The sequence below is a fragment of the Hyperolius riggenbachi genome, chromosome 4 (genome assembly GCF_040937935.1).
Source record: "Hyperolius riggenbachi isolate aHypRig1 chromosome 4, aHypRig1.pri, whole genome shotgun sequence".
In the NCBI taxonomy this organism is placed as follows: domain Eukaryota; kingdom Metazoa; phylum Chordata; class Amphibia; order Anura; family Hyperoliidae; genus Hyperolius; species Hyperolius riggenbachi.
The window spans coordinates 54,557,444-54,576,286 of NC_090649.1; the positions used below are offsets into that span (position 1 = coordinate 54,557,444).

Below are 18,843 nucleotides of genomic sequence, written 5' to 3' on the forward strand. Positions count from 1 at the left end.
ATCTGCACATATTAGAGAATGATGCAATGTTAGAAAAAACACTATATACTTGAAAATAAAAATATGAGAATATTTTCTTTGCTGCTAATCTTCTAGTAATTATTCATAGTACACAAAAAATTTTTCTGGATTTCATGTATGGTTGCACTAACTCACTGGCTCCAGCCTGCTGATCACCTGACACCTAACGGATAAACAGTAACCAACACAACTGTCATCTTCGTGTTTACCATTTATCTGCATCAGTGTTTTACTTCAGCTTACATCTGGAAATATGCCTGAAGAAGGGGACTAGATCCCAGAAAGCTTGCATCATTTAACTCTATTAGTTAGCCATTAAAAGGTATTATTTCTTACAAAACGTTGTTTTTTTTCTACCTATATCATAGTACACAACCAATTCATTATATCATATATTTTTTTTCGCTTCAGTGTCTCTATAAGGGAAGGTACCTACCTCCCGTTTTATGCTTTTAGTTTTCTTTAAAGGTGCTTCTTTTCCATTGTCTCTGACATAGGAGTCCAGGGTTTAAATCTTGGTTGTACCTATTCAGTAAGCCAGTACCTATTCAGTAAGGAGTCCTTGGGTAAGACTCCGTAACACTGCAGGGTGGCGTATTAAGCGAACCCTTAGTGGCTGCAGCTCGCAAGCGCTTTGAGTCTGACATGAGAAAAGCGCTATACAAATGTTGGCACTACTATTATTATCTTTGCGTATCTATAGTCTGGGCAGCAGGAAAAAAGGGCGCCAGCTGAAGGTGGACGAAAAGGGCGCCGCCATAGACACTAATGCAATTATCGAAAAGGGCGCTGCGATAAATATCGTTAACAACATTAGAGTTTTTGAAGTATGTTATTGTTTTAGAAGCTTGCAACGTTATAGTTTTTGTCATATTATTTCATTTGTATGTACAGATTTTATGTTTTCAAGGATATTATCGTTTTTATGTGTAAAAGGGTGTTTCTGCAGAGGGAGTGGTTAGAGTTAGGCACCAGAAGGGGGAGTGGTTAGGGTTAGGCACCAGAAGGGGGAGTGGTTAGGGTTAGGCACCAGAAGGGGGAGTGGTTAGGGTTAGGCACCACCTGGGTGTCGGTTAGTTTTAGGCAACATCGGGGGGGGGGGGGGGGGGTGGTCAAGGTTAGACACCACTGGAGAGGGGGGGTTACGGTTAGGCACCACCGGAGATTGGTCAGGATTAGGCGCCACCAGGGGGAGTGGTTCCTTTTAGGCACCACCAGGAGAGGGTTCTGTGTGAGGGTAGGGTTGGGTTAAGCTGTATTGTTGAACTACGTTTACAATATTTAACGTTAATATATTTTCGTTATTATTTCTCATCTGTTTTTACAATGGTATTTATCATTTGCCAAGTTTGACAACGATGTTTATCGTAGTCAGATTTCGTTATCCATACGCGCCATTCCGTTATCAAGCCAAGCCCTTTTTTCATGCACGCATAGTCTGAATCTCCGAGATGATTGCATCATGGCTTCCCCCAGCCTGCAGCCACATGAATGCTATATACACAACTCGGAACCAAGTTCTAACTGCTGAGAAGTGGTGGTTCAATGAATTAGTCTTGAATGGGTGGTTAGGAGCGCACGGCAGAGGCAGATATGCTTACTGAACACCTCTGTTAACCACAGACCTGAACTGGCCTAAGACACATCAGAAGTCTAAGGGGAGCTCAGGGAGAAGAGGAGGTGCCACTTGCAGTGTCTCCCTGTGTGCTCTTCTAATAAGGACATTCCCATTGCAGCAGTTTAATCTGATCTATTTGAGCTCTAATAATTTTGCCAAACATTCATTGTATTTCTTGTGTTTTGGAAGGAAGATGCGCAGATAGTTTTGGATGCTGTTCACACACAGTGAGAAGATAAGGATGTGGCCGTACCCACCTTGGGTCGTGTGACATGCAGTTCATTCACCATCTTTATGTACTGCCTCTTCCAGATGCCCTGTTCAAAAGGAGTCGGGGAAAAGTTGATGTACCAACCGAACCGCAAGCACTTTGGCATCCAGAGCTGGTCCAGTTCTGTTAGGGTCTTCCAATGCCAACTCACCTGTGAGGACACATATCAACAATCACCAATACAGCAGACAGTCCTCATCACATGGTACACAGGCTTACAATGACGGAGGAGCAATGCATGGTGGGGAGCGGAGAATGCAGTAAAGTAACCCTAAGGCTCCCTGCACACTGCAAATCCGTTTTCCGATTCCGATTCCGATTCCGTTTCCGATTTTCCTTGAATACATTCAACAGAAAAACGGATCAAAAAACGCAGCATGCAGTTAAGATTAAAAATCTGAATCGGAATCGGATGTAAAAACAGATTAAAAAGCGGAATCGGAATCTGAATTGCTTGCAGTGTGCAAGAGGCCTAAAGCCTGGTACACAAATCCAATTTTGATTGGCCAATGACTGGCCAACTTTACCACTGTGGTGTATTTGGAGAGCTTACCTACACAGTCTGTTTATGGTATTCACAATTTGTTGACCCTCATACAACATAAAGGTGGTAAAATTGGTCAGTGATTGGCCAATCAAATTTGGATGTGTGTATGCTCCCCTATTGCCCCTACACACGATAAAGTCGGGTGAGGCAGCTGATAACGACCGCCGCTCCTGATAATCCACTGTGTGCATAGCAGCCCCCAACTGCTGCTCAACCTGCCCACCATGTGATGCCAAATATGCACTGCCCTTGCCCTACACCCCCCCCCTCCCCCACATTACTACAGAATGCATCATTGGCCTACAGGCCAACGATACGTCTGTATAGTCACAGCCCACCGATGTCATCTGTGAGGCGGGTCCCAATCACCATCAGGCAACAAGTAATGCCCTTTGTCGCCCGTAAGTAATTCCCCTTTTCTTTGTCAGAGTGGGACATCGGGAGCTGTGAGTGCCACCTTATGGGCCTGCTGGCATGGTGTACAGACCACTTTGTGGGTACTGTCAGCATGGAGTACAGACCTGGGCGCAGAGGCTCCGGGGGTCCAGGAAGGAGAAGAGGTACAGGGACAGCATTGTCACCTTGAGCGCAATGTTGGCATGGCATACAGACCTGAGCACAGTGGCAGAGGCTCCGGGGGTCCAGGAAGGAGAAGAGGTACAGGGACAGCAGCGCCACCTTGTGGGTAGCGCTGGCATGGAGTACAGAGCCTGGGCACATCGGCAGAGGCTCTGGGGGTCCAGGAAGGAGAAGAGGTACAGGGACAGCAGTGCCACCTTGTGGGTAGCGCTGGCATGGAGTACAGAGCCTGGGCACATCGGCAGAGGCTCTGGGGGTCCAGGAAGGAGAAGAGGTACAGGGACAGCAGTGCCACCTTGTGGGCAGTACTGGCATGGCATACAGACCTGGGCACAGCGGCAGAGGCTCCGGGGGTCCAGGAAGGAGAAGAGGTACAGGGACAGCAGTGCCACCCTGTGGGTAGTGCTGGCATGGAGTACAGAGCCTGGGCACATCGGCAGAGGCTCTGGGGGTCCAGAAAGGAGAAGAGGTACAGGGACAGCAGTGCCACCTTGTGGGCAGTACTGGCATGGCATACAGACCTGGGCACAGCGGCAGAGGCTTCGGGGGTCCAGGAAGGAGAAGAGGTACAGGGACAGCAGTGCCACCCTGTGGGCAGTACTGGCATGGAGTACAGACCTGGGCACAGCGGCAGAGGCTCCGGGGGTCCAGGAAGGAGAAGAGGTACAGGGACAGCAGCGCCACCTTGTGGGTAGCGCTGGCATGGAGTACAGAGCCTGGGCACATCGGCAGAGGCTCTGGGGGTCCAGGAAGGAGAAGAGGTACAGGGACAGCAGTGCCACCTTGTGGGCAGTACTGGCATGGCATACAGACCTGGGCACAGCGGCAGAGGCTCCGGGGGTCCAGGAAGGAGAAGAGGTACAGGGACAGCAGCGCCACCTTGTGGGTAGCGCTGGCATGGAGTACAGAGCCTGGGCACATCGGCAGAGGCTCTGGGGGTCCAGAAAGGAGAAGAGGTACAGGGACAGCAGTGCCACCTTGTGGGCAGTACTGGCATGGCATACAGACCTGGGCACAGCGGCAGAGGCTCCGGGGGTCCAGGAAGGAGAAGAGGTACAGGGACAGCAGCAGTGCCACCTTGTGGGCAGTACTGGCATAGCATACAGACCTGGGCACAGCGGCACAGGCTCCGGGGGTCCAGGAAGGAGAAGAGGTACAGGGACAGCAGCAGTGCCACCTTGTGGGCAGTACTGGCATGGAGTACAGACCTGGGCACAGCGGCAGAGGCTCCAGGGGTCCAGGAAGGAGAAGAGGTGCAGGGACAGCAGCAGTGCCACATTGTGGGCAGTACTGCATGGCATACAGACCTGGGCACAGTGGCAGAGGCTCCGGGGGTCCAGGAAGGAGAAGAGGTACAGGGACAGCAGTGCCACCCTGTGGGTAGTGCTGGCATGGAGTACAGACCTGGGCACAGCGGCAGAGGCTCCGGGGGTCCAGGAAGGAGAAGAGGAACAGGGACAGCAGCGCCACCTTGTGGGCAGTACTGGCATGGAGTACAGACCTGGGCACAGCGGCAGAGGCTCCGGGTGTTCAGGAAGGAGAAGAGGTACAGGGACAGCAGCGCCACCTTGTGGGCAGTACTGGCATGGAGTACAGACCTGGGCACAGCGGCAGAGGCTCCGGGGGTTCAGGAAGGAGAAGAGGTACAGGGACAGCAGCACCACCTTGTGGGCAGTGCTGGCATGGAGTACAGACCTAAGGCACAGCGGCAGAGGCTCCGGGGGTTCAGGAAGGAGAAGAGGTACAGGGACAGCAGTGCCACATTGTGGGCAGTACTGGCATGGCATACAGACCTGGGCACAGCGGCAGAGGCTCCGGGGGTCCAGGAAGGAGAAGAGGAACAGGGACAGCAGCGCCACCTTGTGGGCAGTACTGGCATGGAGTACAGACCTGGGCACAGCGGCAGAGGCTCCGGGTGTTCAGGAAGGAGAAGAGGTACAGGGACAGCAGCGCCACCTTGTGGGCAGTACTGGCATGGAGTACAGACCTGGGCACAGCGGCAGAGGCTCCAGGGGTCCAGGAAGGAGAAGAGGTACAGGGACAGCAGCAGTGCCACCTTGTGGGCAGTACTGGCATGGCATACAGACCTGGGCACAGCGGCAGAGGCTCCGGGGGTCCAGGAAGGAGAAGAGATACAGGGACAGCAGCAGTGCCACCTTGTGGGCAGTACTGGCATGGCATACAGACCTGGGCACAGCGGCAGAGGCTCCGGGGGTCCAGGAAGGAGAAGAGGTACAGGGACAGCAGCAGTGCCACCTTGTGGGCAGTGCTGGCATGTAGTACAGACCTGGGCACAGCGGCAGAGGCTCCTGGGGTCCAGGAAGGAGAAGAGGTATAGGGACAGCACTCGAGGCAGCACAGTGGTGAAGTCCAGGGCATCTCGCGGGGCTTTTCCCTGCAGGTGGTTGCTGCAGAATCTGAGCTGCGATACGGAGCATCTTTCAAAGAGGTCGCAGAGCACCCTTCGCCTCTGGGCGTCCGACCACTTGTCAAACTGAAATGACAAACAGCACAGTTATTCCTCAGTTCCTGGCATGCGTCAGTGCTGTCAGCTATACACAACAGAGGTATGACAATATTTATTTCATCATTCATAATGGTGCGTTCACATGCATAGGCGGGCAGCACTGTGGCAAAGTGGTTAGCACTCTCACCTTGCAGCACTGGGTCCTCCTGCACTATCTGCATGGAGTTTGTATGTTCTACCCGTGCTTCCTCCAGGCACTCCTGTTTCCTCCCACATCCCCAAACCTACAGTGTTACGAGAGTGTTGTGATGCATAAAGTGAAGCACAACATACGTACAAGGTAGGCTTCACTGCAACGGTTCATGCACAGGTTATGCAGCACTGCGCTGCATGCATCGCATTATTATTTATTATTATTATTTAGTATTTATATAGCACCAACATCTTCTGCAGCACTTTACAGAGTATACAGTGGCTTGAAAAAGTATTCGGCCCCCTTGAAGTTTTCCACTTTTTGTCACATTACTGCCACAAACATGCATCAATTTTATTGGAATTCCACGTGAAAGATCAATACAAAGTGGTGTACATGTGAGAAGTGGAACGAAAATCATACATGATTCCAAACATTCTTTTACAAATAAATAACTGCAAAGTGGGGTGTGCGTAATTATTCGGCCCCCTGAGTCAATACTTTGTAGAACCACCTTTTGCTGCAATTACAGCTGCCAGTCTTTTAGGGTATGTCTCTACCAGCTTTGCACATCTAGACACTGAAATCCTTGCCCATTCTTCTTTGCAAAACAGCTCCAGCTCAGTCAGATTAGATGGACAGTGTTTGTGAAGAGCAGTTTTCATATCTTGCCACGGATTTTTGATTGGATTTAGATCTGGACTTTGACTGGGCCATTCTAACACATGGATATGTTTTGTTTTAACCCATTCCATTGTTGCCCTGGCTTTATGTTTAGGGTCGTTGTCCTGCTGGAAGGTGAACCTCCGCCCCAGTCTCAAGTCTTTTGCAGACTCCAAGAGGTTTTCTTCCAAAATTGCCCTGTATTTGGCTCCATCTTCCCATCAACTCTGACCAGCGTCCCTGTCCCTGCTAAAGAGAAGCACCCCCAGAGCATGATACTGCCAGCACCATATTTGACAGTGGGGATGGTGTGTTCAGAGTGATGTGCAGTGTTAGTTTTCTGCCACACATAGTGTTTTGCATTTTGGCCCAAAAAGTTCCATTTTGGTCTCATCTGACCAGAGCACCTTCTTCCACATGTTTGATGTGTCCCCCACATGGTTTGTGGCAAACTGCAAATGGGACTTTTCTGTTAACAATGGCTTTCTTCTTGCCACTCTTCCATAAAGGCCAATTTTGTGCAGTGCATGACTAATAGTTGTCCTATGGACAAATTCCCCCACCTGAGCTGTAGACCTCTGCAGTTTGTCCAGAGTCACCATGGGCCTCTTGACTGCATTTCTGATCAGCGCTCTCCTTGTTCGGCCTGTGAGTTTAGGTGGATGGCCTTGTCTTGGTAGGTTTACAGTTGTGCCATACTCCTTCCATTTCTGAACGATCATTTGAACAGTGCTCCGTGGGATGTTCAAGGCTTTGGAAATGTTTTTGTAGCCTAAGCCTGCTTTAAATTTCTCAATAACTTTATCCCTGACCTGTCTTGTGTGTTCTTTGGACTTCATGGTGTTGTTGCTCCCAATATTCTCTTGGACAACCCACACAGGTGCACTCTATTTAGTCATTAGCACTCATCAGGCAATGTCTATGGGCAACTGACTGCACTCAGACCAAAGGGGATGAATAATTACGCACACACCACTTTGCAGTTATTAATTTGTAAAAAAATGTTTGGACTCATGTATGATTTTCGTTCCACTTCTCATGTGTACACCACTTTATGTTGGTCTTTCATGTGGAATTCCAATAAAATTGATGCATGTTTGTGGCAGTAATGTGACAAAATGTGGAAAACTTCAAGGGGGCCGAATACTTTTGCAAGTATATTGTGCTGTCACTAGCTGTCCCTCATGGTAGGTACACACCATGGGCTTGATTCACAAAGCGGTGCTAACTGTTAGCACGCCTGTGAAAACCCCCTTAGCACGTCTAAACGAGTTTTCGCGCATAAAACTTTACGCGCGCAAAACTTTATGCGCGTAAAACTTTACGCGCATACTGCACAGAGCGCAGGGCGCTCCACGCAAAGTGCCCAATAAAGCCTATGGGACTTAGCGCGCATAAGACTTTGCGCGCGTAAAACTTTGCGCACGCAAAGTTAGCGCGCGGTCTGATTGAGAAATCTTTTGATAACCTACTTAGCACACTGGTTAGCGCGCCTAAAGACTTTAGACGTGCTAAGTAGGTTAGCACCGCTTTGTGAATCAAGCCCCATGTGTTTTCCCGCTCAATCGGCAGGTCAGTCGGGATCGATTCGATTATTTCCGACGTGCTCGATTCGGGTTTCGATCGTTCCTGCCATCGATTTGCATGTTAAGTATGCAAAATCGACGGCAGGAACGATCGAAACCCGAATCGAGCACATCGGAAATAATCAAATCGATCCCGATCGACACGCAGATCGAGCGGGAAAACGCATGGTGTGTACCCAGCATCAGAGGGGCTCAGAATCTTATCCCTACTATAGTCATATGTCTATATATGTATTGTGTATTGTATGTATCGGAGTCTAGGGTCAATTTAGGGAGAAGCCTATTAACTTATCTGTGTTTTTGTGAGGTATATTCTCAGCCCTGTTTCACACTGAGCTGCCCTCAGCCAATCAGTGAGGATCTGGAATGTCGGAGGAGAGATAACAAGCTTCCTTTTCCCCGGCAATGTACCAAATAGAGCCAGGCTGACTGAGATTAGATTCATTACAGCACACACATATATGATTATATTGGAATGCTTGCAATGCAGTGTCAGGATGTAGACTGCTGATATACACAGAGCAGTGGGTAAATGGAATTTGATTTTATGGCTGACAATCCTGCTTTAATACCCAACACTGACTGTAAACGACCATCCTGCAGTCCTCAGGGTTTAGGAATGAGTTTCCCAGGCCATGAAATGGAGTCTGTGCCTTTATAAGAGCATACCTGTTTGGTCAGTATACAGAGGCAGTCCCTGGCGTGCTGTAATTAGTGTATTTAGCGCTACAAATGAATTATCATGAATGGAGCTGATCCTCTGAAAGGACTGCAGAGAGGGGGTCTCAGTTACCACATGAAAGGCCACTGCCTGTAGCTTTATTCTGCAGGTGTCACAGACTGGTGTCTAATATACTGATCACAGCTTCTCATTTCACTGCCTGAGCCCAGAATGTGAAGCCATCCTGTGCTGAGTGACAGATCACTCCCTATAGGCCAGCGGAGGTCACATGCCACAAACTCCTACCTACTAATTGTAATATATTTATATGGCCCCGAGGGTGATGCAGCCACTGATGGATGACTGTGCCATCATCTAGAGAAAAATGTGTATCACAGATTACTTTCACTGATAACTGTATGTCAAAACAATACATACTTTTATGGCATCTGTCAGTCTGCATCATTAAAGCGCACCCAAACCAAACATTTTTTTTTTTATTAAAAATATTTAGTTGCACCACTCTGACACATACAAAGATAAATAAACACTCCTTCAAACCTATGAGCATTTCAGTGCATGCTTTTCACCCTTCTCTTTTCATAACTAGGATTATACTGGGGGCAGCCATTAGCAATTCCTCCATTGCCGGACACTACCTACTTTACCAGTTTGCCGGATTTTGTCCCGGCAATTTGAAAGGAAGGGAGGGGTTCCTCCAATAAATGTAAAATATTTTATTTTTGTCATCATGCAGCTGAAAAAAGGCTGCTATTTATTATTATACTTTAGAAAATACCGTAGATTTTATTTCTGAAATCTTGTATTTTAAATTTGGGTCCACTTTAATAGTTGCAAGCTTTAGAGGACCACTATTGTGAAAATTGTAAAATTTACAATACATGTAAACCCATATAATTAAGTGCGTTAGCTCCAGAGTAAAATAAGCCATTAATTACTTTTCTCCTGTGTTGCTGACACTTACAGTAGGTAGCAGAAATCTGACAGAACTGACAGGTTTTGGACTAGCCCATCTCCTCATGGATTATTCTCAGCATGGCCTTTATTTTTTATAAAGATACTCCCTAAAAAGAATTTACTCAAAAATGTTGGCCAGCCTCCCTGCTAGTTACACACTATTTTGACAGTTGGACAGAGCGAATGCCATTCACTAACTGCTTTTAAAAATAAAGAAAACCCTGAGAACCCCCCCCTGAGGAGATGGGCTAGTCCAAAACCTGTCAGATATGTCAGAATTTTACTATTATTATTATTTATTTATAAAGCGCCAACATATTCCGTGGCGCTGTACAATGTAAGAAAACAAACAAGGGATACATAATGATACAGACAATGATATACATGAAATATGAACACTGATACAAGATACAGCACTGCTGATTACAATTTGATTTAACATGATGACTAAAATGTATAAATTTCTAACAGAGTGCAAGCAATTAAATTAATAACATTCCATGACACAAAAGGGTGAGAGCCCTGCCCTTGTAAGCTTACAATCTAAAGGAATGGGGTGGAAACAAGAGGTGGGGGAAGTATACAGTATATATACAGGCAGCACATAGTTAGGTTATTTAGTGGGTGCATGGCCTAAGCTAGAGAATATGCTTGTCGGAAAAGGTGGGTTTTGAGGTAGCGTTTAAAGATTTCAAAGATGGGAGAGTGGCGGATGTGCTGTGGAAGGGCATTCAAGAGGAGGGGTGAGGCACATGAGAAGTCTTGTACATGTGAATGTGAGGAGGTAATTGTAGAAGAGGATAATAGAAGCTCATGTGCAGATCTGAGAGTGCTATCTACTGTATGTGACAGGAACATAGGAGAAAAGTAATTTATAGCTCATTTTACTCTGAAAGAAATGTACTTCTAAAGGGGCCCATACACCTAACGATTTTCCCGCCGATGTACAGCCGCTTCGATCACAGTGATCGAAACGGCTGTGAAATCGCCGCGCACACCGCTGACAGAACGATCGATTTCCATCCGAAATCGATCGTTCCCGTCGATTCCCGTCGCCCCATCTGTGCGGAAGATTTTCCTTGGTCGCCCGCGGGTCGGGAGTGCATCGTTAGCGGCGTTCGAATGCCCGACGACCGACGCAATACAGCGGGTATACATTACCTGCTCCTGGCCGGCACGAGTCCCCTGGTCTCTGTGGTCTTCTTCTCCGCTCCGGGCCGTTCCTGCTACACAGAAATTCCTGTCCCGGCAGGAAGTTTAAACAGTAGAGCGCCCTCTACTGTTTAAACTTCCCTTGGACAGTAAGTTCAGTAGCCGGAGCACGGAGCGGAGAAGAAGACAGCGGACCAGGGGGCACGCGCCGGCCGGAACAGGTAATGTATGCGGTGGGGGGCGGTGGCAGCTCCACAGAATGTGATCGGTTTCAGGCTGAAATCAATTCACAATCTGTTTGCAGTAAGGTGGCCATACGATCCCTCTCTGATCAGATTCGATCAGAGAGGGATCTATCTGTTGGTCGATCTGATGGCAAATCGACCAGTGTATGGCCACCTTTATTTGTATGCGCTTACATGTATTTAAAATGTTATGATTTTCGCCTTCCATTTTGGAACCACCCGCTCTTCTGTTAGCGCTATTATTATTATTGATTTATAAAGCGCCAACATATTTCGTGGCGCTGTACAAAGTAAGAAACAAACATGGGGTACATAATACAGATAATGGTGTACATCAATATACATGATACATAATTAGTGACAAAACACAAAAAATGATACAACATACAGAATACAAAATACAGAAGTGGTAATGACAGTGATAAAAGTAACATGATGAATAAATTGTATAATGATTTCTAAGACACAAAAGGAGGAGAGAGCCCTGTCCTTGTGAGCTTACAATCTAAAGGGAATGGGGGGAAACAACGCTATACGTGCCACCGGCGTAAAGCAGGTGGTGCGTGAGTAACGCCAGCCTGACGGCATGTATACCGGTAATGGAAGAATGGGGGGTTCTGAAGACGGATAGGCACCGCCCGTTGGGTGAGACAGGACAGGTAATGTATACATGCACACATTGGGGGGCACATTTGTACACTAGTAGGGGGGCAGCGTCTGGTGTTTCGTCCCAATATTACTTGCTGTTACCGCCGTGCACCCAATCGACCACAATGGCCCGACATCTCGCAGCATGTTCAATTGCTACACGCGACCGTTTTCGGCCAGAAATTGGTCGCATCGTCGATCGGGCATGCGCTTGGTAACACTGATTTTCATCCGATTCGATAATAAAGGCCACCAAGTCGAGAGATGTATGTCCAACTTTATTGGACAAAGAAGCTGGAGAGACCCCAGGGCAATGGTGATTAGCCACTGACCCCCCCTTCCAATGGGCAGTATGACAGGGATGAATAACCCATGGCTAACCACAGTGGATTAGGGACCCCATCCTTTTGTGCTGCACTGATCCCATCATGCTCTCTGCTCTGTGCACACACCCTTTCAGCAGGTGTAGAGAGCAAGACAAACCCGAGATAATTAACAAACATACCGTAACTCCTCTCCACAGCTAATGACAGCAGCACACAAATCACTGCGGTGCCATTTACCCAGCACACACATTCTGCTCTACAGCAGAGACACCTGTACCTCCCTCCATTACAGAATCACTCAACCGCTGGACAAATGTTTACTCACCTATCCCAGCAGGCTGGAGGGACAGAGGCGGGAGAACTGACACCTCCTGAAGGCTTGCACACAGATCACATGCTTCCTGGCCTAGGCGGCCAGTTGGGTTCGCCTATGCTAAAAATCAAGCGTGTGCACACCTTCATGTGTCTGCGAGCGATCTGCCTGTCGAAAGATCTCGGCATTGTTCTCCTATAGGTCGGGACTGGATCTCTTGGACAACAGTGCAGGTGCTAGTTGTGTACAGACAGTTCGCTAGCCTGTAGGCTTGTACGTTGTTCTGTTGCTATGGAGAAGGGATGAAGAACCATGGCAGGTGTAGCTATTGGGGCGCAGCACTGTAATTGATGCATTCTCAGCATGCTTGGTTGTCACTTCCCCGGTCATTGATTTCATTGTACTTATATATTTACATGGCACGCTTTTCTTCTATTTTTGAGTAACATGATGCATTTTTAACTTCCCAAATTCCCATTATGATCCAGGTAAAGTGGACCTGAACTCCTGCACAGGATAGAAGGAAAACATAGGGAAATGCACTCTGTATGTTTTTAGAGAGCTTAGCCTGTCTAATCCCCCCCCCCCCTCATCTGTGACTAATCACAAATGTAATTTGATCTCTCAGCCGTGTCAGCTGGCTGCCTCGGCAGAGCAGCTAATTTAAAAACACAGGAGGTTAACCCTATGTCACTACAGAAGCAAGTAGACACGCTGCAGATTTATGACAGGATTTGTATCAGCTGTAACAAAGAAATGTTTTTCTTTAAAGGTTATTATGCTGTTGCTTATTTTTTAGAGCAGGGTGGAAGTTCTGAGTTCAGGTCTGCTTTAAACACTTCCTTAATAATTTGTACAGTTTGTGGTTTACAGTACACTGGTGTCTTTTGTATCGTAGAAGGAACTTAAGTATCTGCTGGTGTTATCTGAGTGGAAGAGTTGGGGTAATGTTGTTTTAGCATGCATTGATCTCATGTCAGCACAACCTGATTATTCGTATAGGCTTTTAGGTCCCCTTAAGGTCGCATAACGTGCCCCTAACGCAACGCATGGTGGTGTTGAAGTTGGTTGTCAGATTGAGCCACGTTATGCAGCTCTTGGTGCGCTGTTTTCCTTCTATCTATACTGATAGAACAGCCGCTCCAGGATAGTGATGGGAAGTCCGAATCTTTTCAAGGATTTGGATGATTCAAATCGGATCATTGAAAAGATCCGGATCTTTGAACCGGATCATTTGAGTCATTTTACTAGGGAAGCAGACTGGGGGTGAAATGACTAGCAGGACAAGACTTTCCCTGCACTGTACATTCTGTATGTTCTTGTTTCTTCCAGACAGACATCCACTGTGAACCGAATCGTTCATTGTGATGATCCGGATGATTCGACTGACAAAAAAGATCCGGATCAAATGAACGATTCATTCATGATCCGGACAACACTAGGAGTCCAGGTTAGGTCACCACAGTGCAGTGAATATTAATTAGCCATGTGGCTAGTCAATGAGCATGTGCAAGCAGTCTAACGCAGCTAAAGCCCTGTATAACGCACAGCATGCTGCACTTTCCCAGAATGTGCAGCGTTACAATGTAACGCAACGTGAGCACTGTGAACAGCCCATTGATTTTTCATTACTGTGAGTTGGGCTGCGTTACAGGCTGCTGGAACGTGGGACTTTAACGTCCCACTGTGAAAGAAGACTTAAGGTCATTGTGATAGCTGGACTTATACTATCTACATAACCATATTTTTGATATAGTCTTTAGTTTTGTTAAGTCCCTGGTGTTGTGAGTATATTCCACATAGCTAGATCTTGGCTTCAGATATAAAGTATTTTTCGTACCACAAGACGCACTTTCTCTCCACCAAAATGGGGGGGAAATGTCCCTGCATCTTATGGTCCGAACACAACACCTGTCCCCCAACATGGTGATCACGAAGGTGCATACCACGATCGGGAGCCGCGCGCACCTGCTCCGCCTGTGTCCCCAGATGTGACCCTCAGCCTGCTCAGCTGCCAAGTCACATAGACTGATGGCAAAAGACAGCTGCATGTATGCGGCTTGTAGTAGTCTGGGGACACAAAGGGACAGAAGGGGATAGAAGGGGACACCGGGAGACAGACAAGAGACAGAAGGAGACACAGAGAGACTAAAGGGGACATAGAGGGACAGAGAAGAACACAGAGGGACAAAGGAGGAAACGGACAGAAGATAACACAGGAGGGGATAGAGGAGGGGACACAGAGACAGAGGAGGGCACAATAGGCACTAGGGGGACATGAGGTACACGGTGACCTAATTACTGGGGGAGAAGATCCACAAGACTCCCCTGCACCATGGATGTACAAGTTTTAGTATATTTTTCTTTCCTACTTTTTTAGCTCAAAAGGGGCGTTTTATGGTCCGAAAAATACTGTGTTCTATGCATCCTTTGATGCTGATTCATTGCTTTCTAGTACATATTTACATATTCTTTATAGATTTTAATTAGACTAGTGCTTTGTCATTAATCAATATTTGCCTCTGATGAAGTGATCGCTGCACCACGAAACGTACATCAGGCTTCCTTGAGTGGACAAATAATGCACCAGATTTGTGGATGTTTCCCGTATCAAGTGTACTGGGACTGTGTTGAACATAAAACTTTAATGAAATCCAAGGACTGAAAAAAGGCTATGATTTTACATATACAGGTATATGTGGGGGTGTCATAAAATTGTAATTATCACCTGGACGTTATTATGGTATATTGATGATATTGATGACAGTTTGTCAATGTCATCATTGGTCCCTAAGTGCATGATGTTGAGAAAATCAGCTCATTGTGTCATTTATTTATTTTACAGATTGTGCCAGATACAAAGAGCTGATTTTATCAACATCACGCGTTTACCAATGAAGAGGCTGACATTTCCCTGCTATATCATAATATCTTCTAGGTGATAATTCAAACTTTACGATGCCCCCTAATACAGGGCAGTTTCTAGGCTAAATTGCACCCAGGGCAAGGCTGTAAAAATTGCGCCCTGTACCCTCCCCCCCACCTCCCCCCATGGACTCACAAACTCTTAAGGTCCGTACACACGCCGGACTGGAGGCAACGACGGGTCCATCGTTACCTCCCGCTGGGTGGGCGTTCCAACGTCGGGCGGATCGCTCAGAAACAGCCTTATCAGTCCGCCGACAGTGCGTACACACGCCGGACTGTCGTTGGAACGCCCACCCAGCGGGAGGCAACGACGGACCCGTCGTTGCCTCCAGTCCGACGTGTGTACGGACCTTAACTCTTTGGGAACAGTTACACAGCCAAAAGGTCACAAGTAGATCTACCTACTTACTAGTGACCAGCCGCTCATCCAGGAGGAAGCAGGGAGCAGGAGAACACACAGGCGAAGAGAGCCCGGCAAGCCGACTCCTCCATGGGCGCTGTGCACTGACAGCCTGCAGTACCGCTACAGGACATCAGGTGTCATCACACGGTGGTGACGTGATGATGACTTGACGTCTGATGCAGGCAGCCCAGGAGGAGTCAAGGAAGGTGATTGCGCCGGTAATCTTCTTTCTTCTCTCATTTGGCTGCACTGCGTGTCACCAGCTTCCTAGCGTTTATGTCCTTCTGCCTGCGTCCCCCTTCTGCTACTTGCCGGTCTGCGGTCAGGGCTGTCACCCTGCCCAAGAAACGGCCCTGCCCTTATATACTGTATAATGTCTTTTCAACCATATTTAGTCCTGTTGTTGTTCAGCAGCAGTTTGTTCTATGACTATTTTGGAGCTGCCTCTGCAGGTGTAGCTGCCCCCCCCCCCCCCCCCCATTGACATAAACTTACCCATTTCCCAAGCAGGTCTCTCCTCTCTTCAAACACCTAGAAATATATAAAGGATCACTGCATAAATCACATGTATCCATTGCTTGCCACGTCATTTCAATGAACAGGAGAAACACTGATTAACGTCCATTGCAATTTCATCTGTGATCCGATCTTTCTAAATCAGTCAGACATTATCAATCAACTTCGAGGGATGCGTCATTTACTATATCTAATTTAAATGACTGATTCTGTCAAATATTGTATGGAACCCACTCAGTATTTTTTAATGTACATTTCTTCCAGACTAAGTATTCTAACTTTCTTTTTTCCTATGTTGCTGTCACTTACAGTAGGTTGTAACAAGACAGATCAGACAGATTTTGGACTAGTCCATCTCCTCATGGGAGATTCGAAGGGTTTTCTTTACTTTCAGTGACACTGAAGCGAAAAAAAACCCTTATCATATAATGAATTGCATGTGTAGTAGTGTATAAGAAAATAAAAGAGTCTCATATTTTTATTTTCAGTTATATTATATTTTTTTTGTATAAAGTTGCATAATTCTCTAATATTAAACTATAAAACAAAGCAGAAATAATGACCCTTTGAACTTCTCTGCAGTAAAACCTTATCTGAAGTTGTATTTCACTGTTTCTTTAAAGTATAAGTGCTTCAGAAAATAGCACTGTAGCCGACCAAGTTTGGTCAGAGAGCTCAGAGAAGCTCTTTTGCATAGATAACAACTCAAGTTTCTTAACTTTACTGCCAACTTTACTGAAAACAATAGAGACTCATATCTTTGCTACTAATGCTTTATTTTGTAGGTATACTACACATACAATTCGTTATATAAGTTTATTTTCACTTCACATCACCTTTAAAAAAACATTTACCAGCCCAGCTGCCAAAGTTGTGTGTCGGCGAGTAGAGAGGCTGGTCAACATCTTCTTTATAGAGCCTTTCCATAGAGTGCTTTTGTAAAGAATAAAGGAAATACTAAGAATCCCCCATGAGGAGATGGACTAGTCCAAAACCTGTCAGATCTGTCAGCTTTTTACTGCTCGTTGTAAGTGACAGTAACATGGGAGAAAAGTAATTTATGGTGCATTTTACTCTGGGAGAAATGTCCTATATATATGAATGTGTACACATGTATTTCAAATATACCATTTTTTGTGATAAGAAGGGAGGAGGTGGGTGGGGCCTGGTGATCACATGGTGTGTTGGGAAGTCAGCGCTGTGGGTTAGCATTGTTCTGGGACGGGGAACTGGGCCTTCAAGGTGGCCATACATCTAGCGATGATGATCAGATTCAACCAAGATACAGATATCTCTCTGATTGAATCTGATTGGAGAGAGATCTGTTAGCCACCCATACACCCCAGGCCGATTACTGATCAATTTCAAGAATCTTGCGGGAATCGGCCTAGTGACGTTGCCCCTGGCGATGCCCCCCCTAGTGTAAAATGTGCCCCACCGCCCCCACCCCCGTGCCCCATGCATGATTACTTTACCTGTCGGTGCCTGCCGCTACCTCCGTCTCCGCACTCTTCCTCATACAGACACGTCGTGTGCGGCACATGCAGCCACGTTACCCTGGCAACCACATGGTGCACGTATTTGTGAGGAGGAGTGTGGAGACAGAGCCAGTGGCGGACAACGACTGGTAAAGTATTCATGAAGGGGGACATTTTACACTAGTGGGATAGCGCTGGGGGTTCCATCGCTCGTCCTGATACTGCACGTTACTGCCACACACCTGATCTAGCACGGCGGCCCAACACCTTGCAGCATGTCTAATCAATACATGCAACTAGTTTCAGCCCAAAATTGGTTGCATCGTCGATCGGGCATGCTCTTGATAGCACTTCCGATTCATCCGATTCAATTATAATAATCAAATCGGATGGTTGATTATCCACCAAGTCGCTTGATGTATGGCCACCTTTAGGACCCTTTCACCCGAAGACGGTGCAATATTTTTACTGCAGCCCACCACCAGGCAATGAGAGTCTATGGAGACTTTCATACTTCCACGGTACAACGCGACGGAAGTGAGATTTTCGCCGCATCCCCAACGCAAGTCATAAAACTATGCGTCGACTTGTGGCGATCTGCATCGGCCCGGAAGTCATGATAGTCTATGGCGTGGTTTTTTAAAAATTACGAACACGATGTCATGGGACACATGCGCGGAAGAGTATTTTAACAATATGCTTCCGCCTACTCTAAGCAGGAAGTGACAGCAAGCACACGTCACTTCCTGCAATAGCACGGTATTCCCTGAAGGCCTGTTTTTCGCGATGCGGTGCGTCAGGCGCGACGCAACGCCAATGCTGTTTTTTTTGTGTGAAACCAGACTAAAACGTTTTCATTTTTACCTCTTGACAGCACATAAAGGTCAACTCAGTTTACCTTGTCATTCATGAGCTGATGGTTCAGCGGTGTCCACGTACTCATTTTTGTTTGCAGTTTCGCTCCCTCTGTGTTTTTCGGTGGAGCAAACGCCATTTTTTTTTTAATTCTGAAAAAAAAAAAGGAGGAACAAAAAGAATATGCCTGTGTTATTCTAGCACCTGTGAAAATTCACATCGTTCTGTATTTACCCAGCGTACTCGCGCATGCATCTCCCCCAGTTTACACAGAGTTCCCTTCACACACAAAAATGGAATTTTTTTTTCACGGTCAACCCCGATTGGGTTTCAGGCTTGTGTGACTTGTGATCTAGTTGCGGCCATTTGTCACTGCTGACATGTTTGGACAAATT

The 18,843-nt window shown here is 46.9% G+C and overlaps 1 protein-coding gene across 5 annotated transcripts in view; it reads right to left on the reverse strand.

Annotated features, from left to right (window-relative positions):
- The window catches only part of FBXO16 (F-box protein 16), a 65,391-nt gene that overhangs the window by 29,950 nt on the left and 16,598 nt on the right, over positions 1-18,843 (reverse strand). For 3 of the 5 annotated variants that reach the window (XM_068280055.1, XM_068280054.1, XM_068280056.1), the window contains exons 1-2: positions 3,363-4,190; positions 1,897-2,061 (exon numbers count right to left, since the gene is read on the reverse strand). In XM_068280055.1, coding sequence (XP_068136156.1) covers positions 1,897-2,061; positions 3,363-4,133 — 936 coding nt within the window. In that variant the 5' untranslated portion in view covers positions 4,134-4,190. Of the gene's footprint in view, positions 1-1,896; positions 2,062-3,362; positions 4,191-5,323; positions 5,531-16,094; positions 16,131-18,491; positions 18,601-18,843 lie in introns of those variants that run through there. The other 2 variants (XM_068280058.1, XM_068280057.1) reach the window with 1 other exon arrangement.